We start from the raw sequence: 22,303 nt of genomic DNA, 5'->3' as shown, positions 1-22,303 counted from the left end.
AATAAAGACGTGTGACAAAGTTATACCTCAAAAAAGTGTTCTGAGGTCCAGAAGATCCTCGGGCCTTTTTGTTTTAAGTCCATAACGATGCTTGTTCTTTATTTTTCAGCAGCAGATGGCTCTCACTAAGGTGAACACATTTTTCCTAAAGGATTGTTTTAATGGAGATTTACACTAATATTCCTGCATGACTGCTTCATTTGCTCATATTCCATCATTACCACAATACCTGTTAGTTCAGGGCATTTAGTGTGAAGAAATCTTTTGCCATTTTCTCATATCTTGATCATTTCCACACAGCAAGCATTTTGCATCTGTCTCATTTAGCATGGGATCCATTGCCAGTGGACATTCAGAGTTACAGTATAATCTATGGAAAAAGTCTGTGTAATGACTGGATGGTTAACTGTGTAATAACCAGGCAGAAGATCTGCTAGGTATCAGGGAGCAAGCAGAACTGCTATCAAAGCACAGACAGATTATCATTTCTGTTTTTCAGACAATCATTAGTGGTTACCATGTTAAACAGGTTCAGCATAAACAGACAGCCACCTGACAAATAGGAACCTTGTGCGGGCGCTGGAGCACAAACCTGGGCTGTGTAAAACCAGACAGTGGCACCTTTATGTCCAGTTAGCCGTATACCTTTATTGTGTAATGGTAATTATAGCCACTGTCAAGTGTACACCGACATCTAGCCTGTAATACTTGCGCTTGTTGTCTTGGGGCAAGCCGCACTAACAGACACTCAGTTAATCATCCCTGCAAATGTCCTGAGAGGTGAAACAAAAAGACTGCTCAAAAGAATGACAAGATAATCATTTACTTTCCCTCCTTTTTATAATACAACAAGCATACCCATATTTCACAAATATGAGAATGGTACAAAATTCAACTTCTTCCAAATGTATTATGAAGGTATAATGTGCTATATTGGGTATACCCTCATAATTCTTTTCTCATTTTTGCCTTTGGTTGTTTTCTTCAGACTGCAAGGTCATTATTGTGATGTCTTGGTGTGAAAACAGATTCATTCATCATGCGTAAACGCCAAAGTGGATTCCTGTCACAGTGCTTTTTACTATTAGGCTGTTTATTAGCGCTACATACTCCATGGTTGGATTCAGTAATCTAATGTGCTTCTCTTAGCCTCGATAATGTGTTAGAGATGGTACCTGCATTTTTGAAAACCCACATTAAATTCTGATCTGGGCTTATACCTTGGTAAGGGGTTTCTTTAACCATTTTCTAGCTTACTGTACAAAGACAAGACATGTTCACAGCCCTGAAGCAAAAGTTAAGTGACAAACCTCAAAGCAGTACTACATGGCAAAAATATCTGAACATCTGATCATTGCACCTATATGAGCCTGTTAGACATCCCATTCCACATTCGTGGGTATTAAAAAGGCTTTCTCTGAGATTGTAGAATGTGTCTGTGGAATTTGTGCCCGTTCATTCAAAAGAGCATTTTGAGGTTAGGCACTGATTTTGGCCTGGCTCACAATCGACATTCCAATTTATCCCAAAGGAATTAATTGGGGTTGAGGTCAGGGCTGAGTGCAGGCCACTGGAGTTCCTTACCACAGACCATTAAACCATGTCTTTAGGGACGTCACTTAATGTACTGGGGCACCATCAAGCTGAAACAGGAAAAAGCCTTTGCCAAACTGTTACCACAAAGTTGGACACACACATGTCTAAAATATAATTACATTTAGTGTTAACAATGCAGTTCACTGGAACTAATCCTTGAAAAATAGCCCTACACCATTATCCCTACTCCACCAAATTTACTGTTGGCACTGTTGCATTCTGGTAGGTAGTGTTCTCCTGGCATCTGCCAAACCCAGATTCACCGATTAGCCTGCCAGATAGTGATGTGCGATTTATCTCTGCACCGCGCACGTTTCTACTGCTCCAGTGTCCAGTGGTGACAGGCTTCACACTCCAAAGCCCACGCTTGGCATTGTGCACATTAATAGTAGTGTGTGCAACTTCAGGAAGATCCCGACACAGTTCTTGCACTGGTGTTGCTTCTAGATGCTATTTGGAACTTTGTAGTGAATGATGCAACAGAGAGCAGCCAATTTTGTTACATCACTGTTTCGGTACTCACACTCAATAGCCCCATTCTGTGTGTTGGTGTCGTCCACCACTTTGTGGTTGAGCTGTTGTTGCTCCTAGATACCTATACTTCCATTTCACAATAAGAGCACTTAAACCTGACTGGAGTAGAGCTAACAGATCTAGAAATTTCACTAAGCTCTTTACTAGTACCAATTCTGCTGTGAGTGTTTGTCTACGGAGACTTTATCCACCAGTTAGCAATTGATGTGGCTGTAACACCTTAACTCAATAATTAGGAAAGGTATCCACATATCTTTAACTACATACTGTCATTTAAGCTCATTAATCCTAAGTCACTGAGCAGCCCACAGGTGTCCCCATAGACAGACCGTGCTGTGGACAGTGTGTTGCTTCAGGCCCGACTGGTATGCATGCGTACCGTAGCTTGTGTGCACTGCATGCTGGCTCCTGCCACCATGGTCCCAGCCTCCACTCCTCACCTTAATAATGTGATCATGGAACTACATCTCTCCAGGCTCCGAAACCTGCTAATGACCGTTGGAGACGCATGTAAAATATGTCCTGCTGTTTTCCAGCCTAGGCATGTGAAAAGGGCCTGCTTACCATAACATGATGCATTTTCCTGACTGCTTCTGTATGAATCTCGCCAGGCTGGAGCATTGCCTTTGGGTTGATGGCGTCCAACTCGTGCACCATGGTTGGACCCCAATTTGGAAGACATGAGTGGTGTGTAAAAATAGCATTTCAGGGCATCTGAAAGGTACAGCTGCATAGGCAAATGCTGTTCAGTAGATGATGCCAACATTTTGCACATTATCTGCCTCATCAGCTAAGTGGCATTTTAATAACTCATTATTGAATAACTCATACATTGTCGCTTTTTAGTTGCAGTTTTCAAACTTTTTCGTTTTGTTCTAGGATCATCTCTTAAAGTGGGTATACGCCCGCTGTGTATACTGGTTGCTAGTCATCACTTAGAAAAATCCTCAGACGAGCTTTGTTTTGATGTACAAGTGAGCGCGAGAGAGCATACCATGTCACTTTCTCTCTCTCTCTCTCTCTTTTTCTCTGTCTGTCTCTCTCTCTGTCTATGTCGCTTTTCACCATTATCACGTGGTTCCATCGAGGTAGGCCTCTTTCGCTTCAAGCAAAGAAACCACCACTCTGCTAAAGCAGGCATGGAGGTGGCTGTCCCTCCCGTCTGTAGCAGCACATGGCCCTGCTGATGGACATCATCAACAGCTGTTTCCTTGTCACTTGAACGTCAAGCTGGGGCACCAGTGGCAGAGGGATCAAGCACAGCACCGTACCGTGAAACTGGTAGCGCTGGCCTGGGTGTAGGAATAAACACACGGGCATACAAGCTGAAACAGTTTCTTTCAGAAGCCGAAATCACATGATAGTGTAGGGGCTTAAAATACTTAGTGGATATGCCGGGTCGTATTTGGACAGCTTTCGCACTAGCAAATAATCGAAAAAAATAGGTGACCCAGATCTTGGTGGTATTGCACTTGTGGTTGAGCCCAGTGTAAATGTGTTCATCCACTAGTGCATCAATGCTAGCAGCTTTGGCACGGTGGGAACAGGAGTGCTGTAATCTCCTAAAAGTGTTTTAAATGGTGTGGTGTTTATGAAACAACCTTAAGGGACAGTAGACCCCTTGCTGCTGTGAATTTATATCTGTGCATTTCCAGTGATCAGAACTATTTATGCTTTTTAGATCTATGCAAGAATCCCCTTTTAAGTCTATGAAGTATCAGTTATGGTGTTCATTTGATTTTGCTTGATTTGGCTTTTTGCAAGGTGGCCAGTACTTCAAAAAAACAGTGTTGCCTTACTCAAGAATGCATCAGAATGCTCCAGTGTGAAGCCGAACATGCATGAAATGGGAGAACCAAATGAAAACAAGGGAAGCTACTCATAGAATTTGAACACAACAAGTTGTAGTAGTCACATTGTTAAAGTCATTATATGCATTTGTATGTCTACAGAGATCGATATGGTTCATTGGTTTGCTGTTGATGAAGATGATTTTAGAAGCAAGATCCAGCAGTAACCAAAATACCAGGGGTCCTTGACAGTGATTTTATTCACAAAGTTTGATTAATATGACACCTAGATTTGTTTTGTTTGTTTTTTTTTCTCTTGTATTCCATTTTTTTAGTTTCATTACCATCTGATATGTTTTCCTCTTATTTCCAGGTGTAACTATGAAGCTGATGGACGAGGTGGCAGGAATTGTGGCGGCTCGCCACTGCAAGACCAACATTGTGACCGCATCAGTGGATGCCATCAACTTCCACCGCAAGATCAAGAAAGGTAAACGAGGATGCAGGAAACGCACTGTGATGGGTCGTTTTGATGCAGCCACTAAAACCAAAGGACGCTCGACCCTTTAAAACTGACTGACCTGCCTTTTTGACACACACACAGACATATAAAGTGAACGCTCCCATTAGTGCTCTCTTACAAGACCTCTTTCTGTGTTTTCTTTGTTACATCCTAACGCAGATGGGTCTAAATTGCCGTTACCGATCCTCAGTTCTGACACCTACATGTCAGCATCTGTATAAGGTGCTTCCTGTGCTTCATTACAGAGTCGCAGCAGCGTCTGAGATAGAGCTCGGCTAGTCCGCAGTGCAAGCTGTTTATATTTATGTCACGGGACAAGCAAACAGTGTCCCCGCCAGATTATTGCGACATGAGAAACAATATCCACGACGCTCCGAGGGCTGTTTTGATGGGTATCTGTGCAAGCCAATTCTGACTGAGCCACTACGTGACTTAAGAAAACAAAGCGAATGGGACAGCGGAAAATGAAATGGATATAAAATAAAATACGCCACCCACAGCCTTGGACTGTCACTGATGTTTTCCACTGCGTGTCTGGGAAAAGATTGTAATCTGATAGCTCCCTGCAAAGCCAGACAAAAAGAGTTTCCATAAGAGACAGTGGAACATTAATGCTTGAGGAGAATCAATGCTCTTCTGTCATCTTTGAATCAATGTACACTCTCTCTCTCTGTGTACACACACACACACACACACACACACACTGTACTATGCAGTATTTAGTAATATGCACTTAGAGAGTGTAAGAGGCAGTGCATCATTACTACTGTTGCCAGCCAATAGGTATTCATTTTCCTTTCACCGCAGCACTGTAGGATCCGAGACTTCCCCCGTTTCCCGTTTTGACTCCCACCATCACCACAGCCGGTTGTAGTTTCACACTGAGTAAGTGAGTGCAAATGAATAATAGATCCTATTAATATTTGATCCTATTACTTTTGTCAGTCTCCTACTGCTCGTGGCTGGAGTTGTCTATGGTCTATGCCTTAGCACAGCATCAAAATATGAGTCGCAATACTAACAATGCAAAAAGATGACATAAAAATGAGAGGTGAGGATATTGATTTGAATGACCAAAGCACCCATTGGGCAAAAGTGTCATTAGCATAAAAATCCTTTCTTAGTCTTTTCTAGACATGAACTCATAAATCCTTTCATCATTCTAAATGGTTAACTTTCAGAACCTCCTATATGCTAAGGTGACTCCAGCAATAAGCACTCTTATCTTCAGGACTGCTTTTTCAAAAAATGCATTTCCAACACTCTCATTAACAGCGTTGGTCGAAACCCATCAGTACGCTAGTGCTCCCTGGGAATCAAACCCATTCCCAATGGAATTGCCAGCATCTTGCACTACCTGCTTTACCAGCTGAGTAACAAGAGCACGCAGCGCCCAGCTTAATAGACATACCATACAGCACACGTATCAGTCTTCCTGTTGGAAAGGCTGTCTCCCCTGAGCCTTGCTTGGGAGGGAAGGCTCTATATGCATTTGTTTGGGAAGCATTTTTAGGGTTCACTAATGGTGAACTGAGTCATAGTACAGTTGGGCATGGTTGTGGCATCGGTCCCGACCGAAGCTGCATTGATTTTTTTTTTTTTTAGGACCTGCAGTTTGCTGTGGAGATCAGGCTGACTTTATGCTTTCTCATCATTTCTGCTGTTTTATGGCAATGTGGAGTCTGCTGGTGAGAACGCTCACTTATTGTTGATTCTTTTGAATTTGGGCACATTAAAATAGAAGATGAAATAGAAAGTCAATGTCTGAAAAACCTGTCAGCAGTCTGCTGCCATTTCTGTAATTTGGTTCTGGTTTTTTTTCCTCCCCATAATGATACATTAAGCCCTACAAACATCCACATCTCCAACGTGCGTCACTTGCACGCATAAGGAAAGCTGACGTTTCCAACAGCAAAGAAAACTGAGCATCAAGTTTCCACTGAGCATTGAGATTCCCAACAGTAGAAATAAAAGCTATATTTGGTATGAGAGAAAGAGTGAGAAACAGAGGAAGGTGGGGTTTGAATGTGCTCCTCTCCCATTCTGTTTCCATTACAGACAACTAAACCTGGCAGAAAATGCATTAGTGCTACATCTCATCATATGAATGCGTTTACATTTTGGCAATAAATGCTTTTGCACTGCATAAGCTGTGGAAAGTTTGTGTGTGAATGAGTACACTAGCCCTAAACAAGCACATTAATAGGAACCGTCGGGTGTTGCCCTCAGGATGTGTTGTGTATTGGAAAATGCTATTTTTGACAGCTGCAGTCTTTTATGTGTATCTCTGCTCTGTGTTGCTGAAAGCATGCCTTGGAAGATTTAACAATATCAACACAAAGAACAAAATAATGAAATTCTTGTTTACTTGTTACTCTTGTTGCAATATTGTATTTAGTTCAGTTTAAAAGCTGTATACTGTAACATAAAATTGATATTCTGAGTGCAGTACTGACTACAGTACCAGTGCTAGTACCCCTGCTAAGGGACTCTGAGCTTGAGTAAGGTTTGAGGTTTGACGATTGGCTGTACAGGGGTCTGACTCAAGCTGTTGAATCAAGCTGACACTAAACTAAAATGGTAGCAGAGACCTCCAGGTTGCCTGGTGAGTGTGATTTCATTATTTGATCTCAACTTTCCAAACAGGCTTTCCAAATGCCCGATCCCCAGACCAATTAGAGCAGAAATGCTGAAACACGGGGGATTATTATGAAAGTAATCAAAATGCTGGAAAAGGACAAGGTTGCGTAACTAAAGTAACTGAAGAACCTAGTTTGAGAAGTATAATAAGAATAGTTAGAGGGAACAAGAACTGTCTACTGTCCATTTCCTCAACTGTGTCAAATATTCAATAGCCTATCCATACTTTGTCCTTTTTCATTATGGACTAGAATAAATTTAGAGTATCTGTACAAAAATTGCAGCAAAAAAACCCCACGTTGCCTGAGTCCCTGTTTCCATGGAAATAAAAATTAGACATATTCTTCCGGAAGTCCAACAGTAACAACCATCTTGTGTTCTTGCTTCTTCTGAATGACAGACCAGCATAGCTCTATTCGTTTGAGGTTCTTCTGTCCGCTGCAGCCAGCAATTTGGAGCCGCTCCAGGCAGCTCTCCATTTAAATGAATATATTTACATTTATGTGATGCCTTTATCTACCATCCGTTACTGGCTCTGTGACATAATGAAGCCTCTCTGTCGCAGGGCCGTGTTTCATTGGGCAGGTAGTGGAGCGGGCCAGTCAGCACCGCAGCCTGTGTAATGGAAAAATAAAAGATCCAAAGAGACGCTCTGGGAAAAGAAAAGGGGGGAAAAAAGAGCCTTGGATGATGAGATCAAAGTCGGCAGACATAAAGCTGCGAGCAGTAATTGCACATTTTCGAAGGGGCTGTTTTTTCCTTGTAGTGAACGCAGTGTTGCCGAGACACACGTGCAGGGATTGGCACAAAGACACACATATACACACACACACAAAGACACACACATACATACACACACACACACACACACACACACACACACACACACACACACACACACCAATGGTCTTGTCTTTGAGACAACATACATTAATTTTGCAATCCAGCTGCACAAAATAACAGGTTCCCCATGCTGAAGGCCATAATGTTTTATCAGCAAGACCATGTGTTTATGTTGTAAGCTTGTGTACATCTTTGTGAAGTTTCCAAGCTGAACATTTGGCACAAAAAAGGTCTGTGTTCTGCTGCAGTACATAGGACAGTCCAATACCAGGCATCGATAACCTGACACCTCAATCCAGTGTATATATCCTTCACCACAAAAAACCAATAATTATACTGTTTGGTTATAAATGGACCTAATTCTTGACCTTGTGAAACCCCTGCAGGCTGTGTGATCACAGTATCTGGCCGAATGACCTTCACTAGCAACAAGTCAATGGAGATTGAGGTATTTGTGGATGCGGATCCACTGGTGGAAGCTGAGAAGGGGAAATATCGGGCTGTCACTGCCTTCTTCACCTACATTTCGCTGGACAAAGAGAACAAGTCCTTGCCAGTGCCTCCTCTGAAGGTATGCGTTTAAAAACTTATTGCGCTTTGTGAAGTAGTATAGCGTATCTCATAGTGTACCGCAGTTGTCATTCACTTAGTAAAGTACTGCGCCATAAAACAAGTATAAACATGGAATTTTGCTCATCAGGATTCAATTACTGACAGGCATTTCAGCTATAGAGCTGGATTTCTTTGTGTATTTCACAGCAAAACAAAACAGTGGCACCAATGACAGTCTGAACCAGAAACAGGCACATTCAACAGCATATGGGTACTGCCAGAGAAAGGTCCACAGATCTAAACATGAGAGCTCAGCTTAGCGTACACATTTTTGGCAACATCTGCTTGGTGATCATTCATTCACTGTAGTGAAAAGTGAGAGTTTTGTAGGACTGAGACTTAATTCCCAAATATAAAAGACCTGTTCATCAAAACAAAGGCAGCTTCATTCAGTGTAGCAGATACTGAGGGGTTGTTTGTAGGCATCACAGAAGGTGTTGCTGCTAGGTTGGGGCGTAGTTTTTGAGAACCTTCTATAACCTCTCAAGAACCTTTCAAGAACCTTTCATTAGGACTCTTTACAGCAAATGAGCTTCTGAGATCTGTTTCATAAGATAGCCATGATCTGATCATTTGTCGCTAAGCTGTGGAATACTTATACGCATATATGCATTTCATAATGCTACTCTCTATTGCTTTCAATTTGTAACCTTCACTTGATTGACCAATAGGACTGCACAATTAAAATTTATTGAATTTTTTACAAATGAACAAAAAGTGTACAAAAACAGTTAAGGTTAGGCAGATGTTTTGGGCAGATGTAGTTGAAGCGTTCCTCCTTACTTTGAATTAACTTTAGTAATTAACTCTAGTGGTAATAATTGCATGGCGTAAGGACAAGCTGATGTCCTCTCAGTCAGCCTTGCCTACTGTATTTTGGATGAACCTGGTTGTTCTCAGATGGACAGGCAGGTCTGAGCTTGCAGTCCTGGTCCCCATTATACAGACATTTACCTGCAGTGTCTGCCATTAATATATCTGAGCTTCTATGTCAAGACCTTTTAAGAGGTGTTGGTTGAGCAAGGTAAGACTCATTTAGCCTTGAATTACTTTTTAGTAGACTTTTCAGCATGGTGTATCAGTTTAAACTGAAATTTCCCAGGCTTACTACTGCTGACTGCTTGTTTCTTCGCAGTTTCATTTACGTATTCTCCATGGTGGTTTTATTTCCCATCTCCCAAGCCATTCCTTGCTGAATTTCTCCCTTTGGTTTGGGCTGCAATTTAACTAGTCCTGTGGCGTGTTAAGCATATAAAGAAAGAGTCCGAATTGCTTGAAGTTTGACCTTTTTTTTAAACTTCATAACCTCTTTTAACTTACTTGCTTTGGAGCTGGATTTAATGTCCCTCTGGTTTGCATGATTCGTGACAGCTGTGCTTGTATAGAGAGAGCATGAAATCTGAAGTCTGAGCCGACTTTTAACTTCTTTTTCACCACACTGGTTCAAGGTCGTGCCTTCTCTAAGAGGTTCCTCATGCAATGAATTGTGGGCACTTTTAACATGATATATATCTTCAAGGTCTTCAGAGGTCATGGCCACTCTAATAGAGGTCTGGTGACCTTGTGTGCCTGATGCTTTTGATGACATTTCTGGCTTCATGCCATAGCCTTTGGTGTGATGCATGTTGTCATTTAGTTTATATCCCTGTTTGTTTTGCATAGCTGGGGTGGAGTGCATAAGAGCATGCAAAGAAAAGGAGGATAAGGTGAGAATATGGAAAGTCTGTTATAAGAATGCTAAGCTCAAAATACTTGGGCTGCATGCCATTCAGGGAGGCCAATACTGCCTGCCAACTAAACACTGGCTGAGGAGTCAACAAAGAGTTTCAAAAATATAAATGTAAATGAATAAATGAACATTTAAAAACTTTTACACAAGTGTGTCTGCCATGCTAATAAAGTACAATTGAATTGAATTAATTTCCTCATTTAGTATTTAGATATTGCTTTGTAATTCTCTAACAAAATGTCATTTTCAAATAGTTTTGTCCTTTTAACAAACCTTGTTATAGCGCATCTTAAATAAAACCAGAGGTTAATACTGTTGCATTTAGTGTGTATGTAGCAAAAACCTCAGACAGTAGTGCTTCAGAACCTGAGCCCATGAAGCTCTGATATTCCATCTCTGTTTGAATGTTTTAATCATCCTCTTTTTGATGCATCCATAGTAAAACCTTGTGGCCCAAAAGCCCAAATTCCAATTACATACTTTCACACTCATTAAAAGGTAAAGTTCACCATTAAAAAACTTGACAGTCTGTCCAATTAGTTTGTAAAAGGTACCTACTGTTTTTGGCTAAGAAATTCCTATAGTGAGTTTTCCATTTTTTTGTACAAACACCACCTGAAAGTGCACTTTAATGAGAAAGAGTATATCACCCCCGCCCCCCTTCCGTGGCCTACCAATGGCGAAAGTCAAAATGAAAGGTAACTGGCAAGTTTGATGTTGGTGAAATGGTGAGAGCCTCTTTAACCGTGAGCCTAATTAGATCTCTTCAACCCCCCCTATACGTCAAAACAGCTGAACACACAGCCCAATGCTTCGAGGTTTGCTCTGCGGTTTTAAAATGCAGACACAGTAGCTTTTCAAGGTCATGGGTGCCAATTATGGATGAATCCTTCTATTGGAAGGTTTATTCCAGAAGATGAAGTCCATCATTAAGAGTACCACACCCTCCTGGAGCTCAACCCATTACACATTCTCCTCCATAGCGCCATGCTCCTCTGTGAGCTTCTGGGTCAGCACACATTCTACATGGCTGAACCTCACACATTCTGAAATGTCCCCAAGGGCTTAACTGTCTCGTGCTCATTTGCATTATAATTTTAGTCCTTTATCTTTCACTGCAACATTGTTGTTTACTTTCAGGCTTGGCTGTAATAAGCCTTTTATTCTTTGTTTAGCTCCAGGTTGTCCACATCAGTATCATGGCACATCCACATCCTAGAATCCCTTTATCAGCTTTATTCATGTGCTTGGTACATTTATTACCAGCCTATTCATGCTGGCAGTACTTGACAAACAAAATAACCAAGAGGTCACTTTATTATGCACTCTTACTGCTAACAGTTGTTATCTTTTCACTATACATGTTGATGTAATTCAGCACTGCGGTTTGTGGTCATCATGATGTGTGGAGAGTCACCTATAAGGTTACGGCGCTGGTACTTTATTTTAGCATAAGTCAAAGTGTGTAGGTCTATTTCAAGGCCAGCACTGAAATGTATGCACATAAGTCTATTTTATCAGCCTATTACTGTCAGAAAATTAAAACACGTAGATTATTTTAAAGACCTCTTCTTCCTGCTACTAGCAAATGTAGTTTCCATCATGCACCTTTTCTCTGTGCCTGAAGACATTTTAATGTTATAGCTGAGGATGACTGATTTTAAGAGGATACCCTAGAATAAAGGGCTTCCTAATCCATGTTTGACTTCAACTCAGACACCCAAAAACAGAGCAGACATGCCAGCAACAGAAGGTAGGCTCTGTAGGTGCTAGCCTAGTCCCCTTCCTGATCTAAATCCAGAATGGCCAAGCTGTGCAATATTAAAACACCACCCTTTTCCTGTCTGAGTGCACAGTGCGATGCATGAGTAGCGCAGGTCCAAAACTCATTGCTGCTACAAAAAAAATAGCAAACATTTACTAAAAGCATATTTGCCAGCGGTTCCTGGTCTATGAAAAGTGTCCAAGTGGAAGCTGGATAGGAACCTGTGATTTAATCTAGCTTGTCATATTTTGGCCACTGGTAAGTGTGTTCCAGGTTAAAAATAGCACGTCGGCAAGACTGTGACTGCTATTTTTTGACTTAAGGTGTTTCTTCCCGCCTCCCAAGTGAAAGATCTGTGTCTATCTTTAGGCTTTCCTATTTTAGAACTCCACAGAAGGGGATTGTGGGGCAAGGGAGGGCGCGCGCACAAGGCAGGACCACAGCACCAGCGCTCTGGGCAGAGGGCAGCTAGAGGAGGAGGGGTGGGGGGTGGGTGAAGGTCTCAGCATCCCAGCTAGCCTCGAAATTCCTGGCAGCACGCAACGGCCATGCACAAAGGTGCGGTGAGGATTACTCGGAAGGCCCGTGTCCCCTCACGCTCGGGGGTCGGGCCCTTTTGCAACCGATGCCTGTGTCCGCTGGTCCACTCTCCGAGAACAAGGCGGGACAGAGGAGCAGGAAGCAGGGGAGCCAAAGGTGGGTGGGGGATAGGGGTGGGGTTTAGGCTGGGGGGAATTCGGTTTTACTCTCCCTCTCAGCCTCCATGTTTTCCCGAACCATTACCGCACTGCTGCTCCCCGGTGCACAAAACCAAGTTGCGTTACCGTAGCAACCTCTGGGCCGCCAATGTGAAATCCATGTTTATTTTTAGCTACGGCTCATGTAGTGTGTATGTACTGCAAGATTAAAGTGCACGCCGAGAACTCACTTCACGGACAGCACGGCAGCTACTGCAGCTCAGAATTAAGCAGGTGAAACATGATAATGCAACCTGTGTGTGCATGTCAAGCACCTTAGTAATATGGTAGCTGCTATGCTGTAACGGCCTTAAAGAAACCATTCAGTAATGTTTTATGCAACGAAACTTGAACACACACATATGTGCACACCTAGATCCACACACAGGTACCCAAAGCTAGGAGTGCCATTGTTGTAGAAGGCCGATACTTGTGAAAAAGAAACGTATTTATTTTTTGTAATGTAACTATTCGATGGAAATTAATACCAGCCTAATATGGGCTGTCAATATTCTGCTTCTGCTTCTTTTTCTAATTCTGTCATTTTTTGCTGTGACCTGTTTTGTAGGACACCCAGTGTTCTTCATACCTTGGTTGGAGCATGTTGGGAACAGGGATGGAGTAAAAGTGCAGGCTGTCCTTGGGAATGATTTGGGAATCAGTGATCCAAACCCTCTAAGCCCTTTAAATAGGATATGGCCTAATACCCCTTGGGCCCTCTTCCAGGTGCTTATATTCCATGTTGACTCCACCTTTCACTCTTTAATGTCACTGTGCTGAGATTGGCACTTGGCATGCTAGGAAGGCCCCCGGCTGCTCCATTGGCGCATGATGCCTAGACATACCAGGCCAACTGGCATTTCTCCATCACTGCATGAGCAGGAGCCTTTACTGTTATCTGAAACTACGCCATATCCAATAAAGAGGCCCAAGCCACAGGTGAGAGTACGTTACCCATGATGCAAACCAGCTTGCCATTGACATGTGCTCTGCAGGCTAACCTGACATAGAATTTTGTCCTGCAGTTTTTGCAGTCTGGTATAATTTCTTCCACTTTTAGAGTTAAAGTTCCACATTTAATCCAAACGTACACGAACACTTACTTCTCATGTGGATTTTCTGGCCTTTTCTAGTCAGGAGCCCAGAAGGTTATAGGTGGAAAAAGAAAGTCAAGCAATCGCCGTCATGTCCGCACACTTAAGTGCAAGCTGTCTAAGACGCGGAGTATAGAGAAGTGTAGATTTTCAATTTGCATTGCTGTCAGAACGGAGCGAGTGCCGCCATAACACTCCGGTACGCTGTTCACTGCAAAGGTCACCAAACAGTGAGTCACCTGAGATGCACCGAAGCAGCTTGCTGTGCATTTAATTCGTCTGACGCCTTCGGCGGCACTAACAGCAAAGAAGACGACCCTTTGATAAAGTTATTGATCATGCGGCCTTGGGCACAGATGGGGATTTTTCTGACGAATCACAGGGTGTGTTGAAACAAGGCTGTCGTTGCGCAGGTCATGCGATTGGCACATCCACGAGTAATTCTGTAAATTTAAGATTACAGCAGAGCTGGTGGATTTGAGTACACTCTTTGTGAAAAGCTGGGTACCAGCTCTCATGAGATTTTGAGGCACTTTTGTTAGATCCTCTGAGTATATTGTTATGAAGAACATTGTGCACTAATTCCAGACAAAATGACTCTTGCTGTTCTGTCTTTTAAGTACTCATTAAATGTGATTAAAATGTCTCTTTTTTGGGCTACTTTAGATAATAAGGCTAATTAGCTTCCCCCTGGCATCTCTTGCAGAGAAGATAATCCAAAATTCCTTTCACTGTTTTAATGGCTTAGCAAGTTTTCTATGCATGATTGTGTATGTAACCATAGTGATGACTGTGTATGTATAGGTGTGTCTTCAGCAAAAATGTAAATACTTCAACAAATAAAAAGAGTTCCACATAAGTATTAAGACCCCGAGGAGAAATATTAAATAACCCAAATGAGCAGCCAGAAAAGTACATCCCTGCTAACTGACTTGTTGGGCGAGGGAAAAACTGGCAAGAGTTATCAATCTGAGGCCAACAAAAATGTTGAGAGATTACAGATCAACAGGTGAGACAGAAGAAAATGTGCCTCGGTCAGTTTTCAGAGCACTGCAAAAAGAACAAAACCACTGATTATAGAACAATTCTACATTTTTCTCAAAACACATCGTTTTGAATTATTTTTTAAAGTAAAATACAGGACAAAATGTAACTCCTCTGGGGCATCTAATGGGCTCAGAATGAGACGGCATACATGGCCTAATACATGGCCTAATGTAGGCACGCTGTGTACCAAATCTAAAATAGCACGGGGTTTTCAAGAAAGAAACGGACCTGTTTCTTTTCAGAAACCTCTGCAGTCAATCTCTGGATTAATCACTCCTTTGATTGCATAAATATGCCACTCTGGCCATCAGCTCCTTCGAAGTGGCTTTTGGTGTAATTCAAGTAAACGAGCAGCCAAAAGGCTCGGAGGTCCTTGCAGCAAGAGATGATTATGTCCTGCCCAGGACCCCTTCTGGACCACATTAATTTCCCTAATTAATAGTGGAGCTGCTCAGCTCTCTCTGGGGCAACGTCGCCATCGCTGCAAGGTACCCATCTTTGCAGCCTGCTCCGATGAGCCGGGGTGAGGTGAGGTACGTGGGTGCGAGGCTTGTCGCCAGTTGTTGCCAAGTGACAGATCTCGGAGCCTAGCATCCGATTCAGCCCCAGCTGCGGCGCTGTTGGCCCAGAAATCTGTCGCAGTGTAAAGTCAAGCGGTGGGAAAGAGGAACGATATCTTATTCATATGCGGTGGCCATGGCTAAGCACAATGCCCAGTTGGCAATATTAAATGGGATCGTTACGACTGCTGAGCGATGAAGTCTCACGAGTGTCAGATTTAATAAAATAGACTTACTAATGTGGGCTTGTGGCCTATTACAAATCAGATTTTGATCAACTGGCTGGTAAAGGCCTTGCAGGTTATTGCAGCAGGTCATTATATCACATACATGACTCATTATTTCCATTTGTTTATGGCAGGTATACTGTATACTCTCTATTAAAATAATAACGTTTTGGTGCAGATTTCGTGTTCATATGCCTGATTACCTGTATAAGCTTCCAGTACAGCCTCCCAAAAGTCAATTGGGCAGTTTCACTTCCACTTTATTTTTTGCAGCAACTCTTAACAGTTGTTTGTTTTTTGTTTTTTTTTATCTCCTCCCTTTTCATCTTGATTTTCTAGCCAGTGTGAGATGAATATATAAACATCCACGCCAACAGGGGAGCCCTCCATGGAAAATAGGTGGCCTCTTTTCTTCTGATATTATGGATTCCTGGTGATTGTTTTTAACCTTTTAACCGCTAATGACATCTGTGTCCCCTGGTGCCTCCGCTCATTCAGTTATCCTCGTTCCAGCCTTCGCCGTTAAAATAAAGTACAGAGGAAGCTCTTTCAAACATCCCCCCCCCCCCCCCAGATGTATGATATTTACGTGTATGTGAACCAACAGATACAATCCGTATGTTGATGATTTTGTGACACCATAATGCTGTTTTTCTTTTTGCATCTGTGTATCCTGCTATGTGAGGTCATGATGTGCCTCTTTCCACCAGGGTCCCCACCGCCTGCCTTTGTTGTATATGGATGCCTGGTGTTCCTATAGTCAGTGATGAAAATAGCTGAGGGAAGCTGGGAGCAGACAATAACTACCAACACCGTCTCTTGCCTCATTTTAAACTGTGGTGGTTCACTTTGCAGTAATTTAGACGTGTTTGCGAGGACAGTCACGAGTCCATTTTAAATAAGACCACATATCTGAGAGTAAAGCTGTGCAACGGGACTGGTGTCCTCGTCTCGAGTCCATGGAAGGAAGCGTTCAGAAAGGAGAGGTGGAGGAGATGAGCGTGATTCTCGCTGAAGCCCAGACTGAGGATCAGCTATAGGCACTGCAGTTGACAGTTTGGTGAAGTTGAGAATTTGAACAGCTTGAAACAAAAATGAACCACTGAATCCCCAGAAAGAAACCACACATGAGTACTCACATATGCCTGTATAAATTAACATATATGCATGGAATTATAGTTATAGTTTTTTCAAGTGCAGTATTGATTCTCCCGCTCCTTATCTCTGCCATCCATAATTGTTTTTTTCACATGGAGGTCAAGAACAATCAAAAAATAGTAGAGATTATTGACACAGATGATGGTCTCAAATGTTACTCTCTCAGCAGATTATACAGAACAGATATTTTATTTCAAGATAGAATATTTCCTTAATGCTTAATGGTTTGTCCTACTCCCAGAAGCAGAGGGGAAAACCACACATCAGCCTGTCGCACCAGTTATAGCACCGTTGAAGTGGATATAGAGATATTTCTTCCACTCGAATTCCTTGTGGTTTAATTAGCACTGTGTGGACTACACAGGGTCAAATTGCATCAGAAACTCTCACTTGCATACACACACACGAACGCATGTTTGCTTTCTTGCTTGATGTCCATCTACTCTGATGATGATGTCCCTTTAGTGACTGGGAACGTAGGTGGCTGGATCCGCAGGTTTTATTGTGGATTTGGGTAAACATAGTGGGCACATCCTTGGCTCGGGTTCCTCCTGGAACAGTATTGCTGTCTCATGGCTGTCCTGTTCTTCTCCACAATGCCAGTCCAAAGCAGGATGAGCTGCCGCCATGTGTTAGTGAGCTGCAGCGTCCTCCCGATTTTTTAATTTTATTTCACATTTTAACCATAAACCATTACATGGTCCAGCAAGCAAACTTGCCACTGGGTAGTCATGGCCTCTCTGCTTCTGCAGCTGGTTCTTGCAAGAATGGCAGTGTGAGGCACACAATTCCTCCAGGTCAGACCCAGAAGGTGCTGTATGTAATAAGTGAGTCAGACTTAACAGCTGGAGGGTGGGAATGCACATAGTTTGGCATATGCAAACTTTGGTATACAGGTAGAGATTTATTTTCTCAAAAGTCAGTCTCCCAAAGGCAGCTGATGCTTCTTTCATCTGGTTTTGTAATTCTTAATAAATGCTGCAGTCCACAGATCAAATACTGCCCAGATATTTAAATTTTAGATCTATTGCAAGTGTTTTATAGTCAATTATGAAAGCAGGTAGCATTTGCAGTTTGGAGGTGTTTACCCCATCCTTCTGTAGACACAAACCACCACAGTAAGGCTGGACTGAAGGTCCTGTGGAGAGTGAGCCTCTGTCAAACAGGGAAAGGGTCCGATTGATTTCCTCAAATCACTCAAGCCATCAGCCCATTATGAAATAGCTGAATGATTTTACCAATTGGGCTGGGCAGCCAAACTCCCTGTTCACTGTGTCAAAGGCTTTGAAGAGATTGATAAAGCCAAGGTCATGTCCTGGTGTTGTTCACAGCACTTTTCTTCTTCTTTTGCCTCGCAAAAGATCATATCAAACACGCTTCTTTCTAAAACCACAGTGGGACTCGGGTAATGATTGTTCAGTTCACCACTGCAGTGTAATCTTTGATAGCACTTTGCCTCCTACAGAAAGAAGGGAAATTTCTCTGCTGGGGCAGATTGCTTTGTCACATTTCTTTTTGGAAATGGTGGTGATATTTGCATCTCTCCACCGTTGGGGCATGTCTTCATTTTCCTAGACATTGGTGACATATTGCTGGAGTGTTGTCTTGCAGGGGCAGGGCACCAGCCCCGCATAAGCTGTTCAGCAGGGGTGCTGTCAACGCCAGGGCATTTATTGTTTTGAGAGTACGATCAGCCTTCAGAACCTTGACGAAAGTTGGGGGCTGAGTGAAGCAGGAAGAGGTGGGCATTTATGCAATTCTTCTGAGATGGAATGTTCTACAAAAGTGTACTGGTTGAAAAGGGCTTTGAAGTGTTATGCTTATCTCAAGAGTATTATATACTGGTCTTTGCAACTGCTAATTGGGAGGGTGATGTGTGATTCCTTGACCCATATAACTATATTTTAAACTTTTTAATATATATATATATATATATATATATATATATATATAAAATTCTCTTTTTTTTTTTTTTTTTTGCCATTGTTGCTTAGATCAGTGGATGAGGGGTTCAAAGATGTCCTTGTGCTTTATTCCCGTTGTCTAGCAAGCCTATGATGGTTTCTGACTTCAAATCAGTGCTGATATATTTTTACTGTGAAGTTTTGGGCTTCATAGAGAGCACAATTTACTGCAGCCCACTTTTTATCAATGAATTCTTCAGAGCACAGGGAAGGAACTTGTCTGTAGCCTCAGTCGTCAATAGCTGGGCACCATTAAGCTTTCTTTTGCCAGCCGTGTGCAATCGGGAAGATCGACACACTGTCATGTGCGGCTTGGCCACAATCATGCAAAGGTTGGTCCAACATTCTGCACCTCTCATGGCACTAATTATAAGTGTGTGCCAGAATTTAGAGCAGGGGGTGCACCCGTAATATTTTATATTTATTCATTTGCTAGAGTAACCTATTTGTGATGGTAAGTTCATGCTCATTGTAGAGAGTGAGAAGCCATATGCCATTTGCACTGGCCTGGCCAACACTATGTCCCCTAATCACTCTGTTCCATATCGTACTGTTGTTCTCCACCTAGGAATTAAAGTCATCAAGCAAGCAAAAGGGTTTCATTCTTGGAGATTCATTAAAGTGCTCTATGCAGTGCCTGATAAAAGAAGTCCTTAACCCCATTCTCAGACGATAATGTTGTTACGTTGGCACTGAGAATATTGAGAATAATACTGAGAATAGGAGGAGAGTTCTACTTAGAGGGATGCACAAAAACATTCGTTTTTCAGTGATACCTCCTGCTGTTTCACGGGAATGTGATCCTGATTGCAAACTCACCCCATATAGATGCTCTCCACCTACAGGGGATCCTTTTCCAAAGGTGTAACCCATTCCTTCCTCCTTCGGGAAGTCTTTACTCAGGAGCCTTGTCTCATTCACAGCAACAATGTCCATGTTGTCTCAGTTCTGCATCGAACAGAACCGTTCTCCCTTGTGGCCTAACATAGTTGCCATGGGGGTCAAGCAAGGTTCTTACATTCCTGGTTGCCAAGTTTAAGATTGTGTTCTCTTGTTTCACCCGCAGAGTAGAATGTCCTGATAGGTACAGTAACCAATCCAGGGCTGAATGGAGTGGACAATTTTTGGGCCACTTTTTGGCCACCCTCCCTCCAAGAGGGTAAGCAGTGCAGAGCCTAAACCCAGCTACTAGCACCTTTTACAGCTGGCGAGCAAGGGTCTGTCCAGGGGCTTCCAGCTCATTCAAACCTGCCCCCCCATCACCAGATATCCATTCGTTGCCACATTTTGGACGTTTGGCACCAGGCATTTCTCACCAGGATGGAAGTGAAAACCTCTGCATATGAGCATTTTGAGGGCCACGGGAAATGTGAAATGCCCAGAAGCGCATCTTTGCTTTAAGAGTATGCAGACGGCTGCTGAGTTCTCAGCCAGCTGAAGTCTACATACTCGTGTTGTCCTCGTGTAGTTCTACTCTCAGGGTATACCCCCTTAGCTTTTATCGTACCAAAATTTCCCACAAGTAGGGCAGTGGTTGACTAATGTCATGGTGAGTCCACACTGTGGACCTGCAAGTAACCACTAGGACCACTGCAGCTCCAAGTTCAACTCACAATGACCATGTGTGACCATGAGGATGCTGGAGAGGAAAGTGTAAGCACTTTCGAGGCTAATACACTGGACTGCTTCTTTGTTCACCAAGAGGGCTAGACAGCTGCTGCAAGGGGTAGGCAAACGCTAGAAGGTCAGTAAGCCGATGAGGAACACCTTCCCTTTAGCCATTGCAGTGGTGCACTAGACACATCATAGCACCTCACAGGCACACACATACACACACACACATATGCACAGATTCAGCTAAGCTGATGGATGCTGCTCACACAGATGGGAAAATAAACAAAGCTTTTACTTTCAGATCTTACTCAAGAGACTAGAGTTAGTTATAATCGCACACACTGTATGCCACTCTGGGGTTCCACATGACATGCAGCAAAGCATTTGATATGAAGTTACATTAAAACTGCTCTCATGTGATGTGGTGTGTTAGGAAAGGATAGTGTAAGGGTTAGTCATTTTCTTTCAGTTTGTGACTACAGAATTTGGAAGTCCTTATGTTCCACCTTATATTTCATAATCATACACTTCATGTCTTGCTTTCAAAAGCTTCCTTGACACTTTGGCACTTTACACATAATCTATCAATCTGATATATAAATATCTCATATGCCAGCCTTCCAATGATGACCTTCCGGAAACTTCATTAACCAGACGGTAAAAGGTCTTACATCTGTCTATATGTGCTAAAATGAGTCACTTCTCTCTCTCTCTCTCTCTCTCTCTCTCTCTCTCTCTGTCTCTCTCTCTTTCTCTCTGTGTCTCATGTTGTCTCTGTCTTTCTCTCTCTATTACTCTTTGTTTCTGCAGCTGGAAGGTGAAGAGGAACAGAAGCGGTTTGAAGAAGGCAAAGCGCGGTACCTTCAGAGCAAAGCAAAGAGACTTGCGGAGAAGGAGCAGAATCAATGATATGTCCCACTAGACAAACATCACATGGTATTGTAGAGGAATATTCCAGAATACTAGAACACCGTCCTACATCACGACAAAAACCCTGTATTTTATTGTACTTGTAGCTGACTGGATGGAAAAGAAAAAAATATTTTACTTGACTCATTCTTTTGACTTATGATGTTTCACTGCTGCATAACAAAGCACTTTGTGTATGTGGACGTCCAGTGAAGCCGAGTATTATTTCATGTATATCTTATAACTCTAAAAAATGTTATTTATGAAAGACATGTTTCATTCTGTATGAAAAGCTGAAATGCATAATTCAGTAATAAAGCCTTCTGCACATAACCAAACTAGTCTATCATAAAACCTTTCTAATGCCCAAATAGCCCTATTGTAATATCTACAGTGTCACTTTGGGTAATACCTAATATTAAGATGTTTTTAGCAAGTGAACTAAGTTGAAGTCAAGATTATACTGGATTAGAATATAGATGTACAGAATTTCCACGTGACACTTTTTAACATAATTGCACATCAGTGTTCAGTTCACATTTTTCCATTTTTGGGGACAAGTGTCAAGCAACCAATCCCTCCCCCAAAGAAGATGCCTGAAGCCTTCCCTCTTTCAGACCCCTTTGGATGCCTTCCTGCTGTGCCCCTTGGCAAGGACACGAAGCCCAGCTCTCTCCACGCACGCAGGAATTCCCAGTTCCTCTTTTCTTCCATCCACGCTTCGTCCAAGAGGACCGGTAACCAGTCAGGACCGGACCTCGGCTAAGAGAGGAAATTGCGGGAGTGGTGGACTGTCTCCGCCCCCATCTCAAACTCCGGAGTGGCATCCAACGTGCTGTGGGCATGCTCCTCGCTGGCGGGAGCGCACATCGCAGGCCACTGCTACCTCCTTTGCCATCGCCTGAGGTGATGATTGGTGAAGTGCGGTTTTTCATTTTTGCTCAGGAGATCGGATGTGATA

General features: G+C 42.7%; 1 protein-coding gene and 1 long non-coding RNA gene across 6 annotated transcripts in view; both read left to right on the top strand.

Annotated features, from left to right (window-relative positions):
• The window catches only part of acot7 (acyl-CoA thioesterase 7), a 51,451-nt gene extending 29,771 nt beyond the window's left edge, over nt 1–21,680 (top strand). For all 5 annotated transcript variants that reach the window (XM_027011265.2, XM_027011264.2, XM_035536003.1 and 2 more), the window contains exons 8-10: nt 4,294–4,410; nt 8,313–8,497; nt 21,244–21,680. In XM_027011265.2, coding sequence (XP_026867066.2) covers nt 4,294–4,410; nt 8,313–8,497; nt 21,244–21,342 — 401 coding nt within the window. In that variant the 3' untranslated portion in view covers nt 21,343–21,680. The remainder of the gene's footprint in view (nt 1–4,293; nt 4,411–8,312; nt 8,498–21,243) is intronic.
• Nucleotides 12,546–14,509, top strand: LOC113578180. The gene is made up of 2 exons (XR_003410710.2): nt 12,546–12,728; nt 13,338–14,509. It is a non-coding gene; the product is annotated as an uncharacterized LOC113578180 (long non-coding RNA).
• Nucleotides 21,681–22,303: the final 623 nt, after the last annotated feature.

Source organism: Electrophorus electricus, chromosome 18, assembly GCF_013358815.1.
Source record: "Electrophorus electricus isolate fEleEle1 chromosome 18, fEleEle1.pri, whole genome shotgun sequence".
In the NCBI taxonomy this organism is placed as follows: Eukaryota; Metazoa; Chordata; class Actinopteri; order Gymnotiformes; family Gymnotidae; genus Electrophorus; species Electrophorus electricus.
The sequence above is the reverse complement of the archived record's forward strand: the minus strand, read 5'-3'. Positions and strand labels throughout refer to the sequence as shown.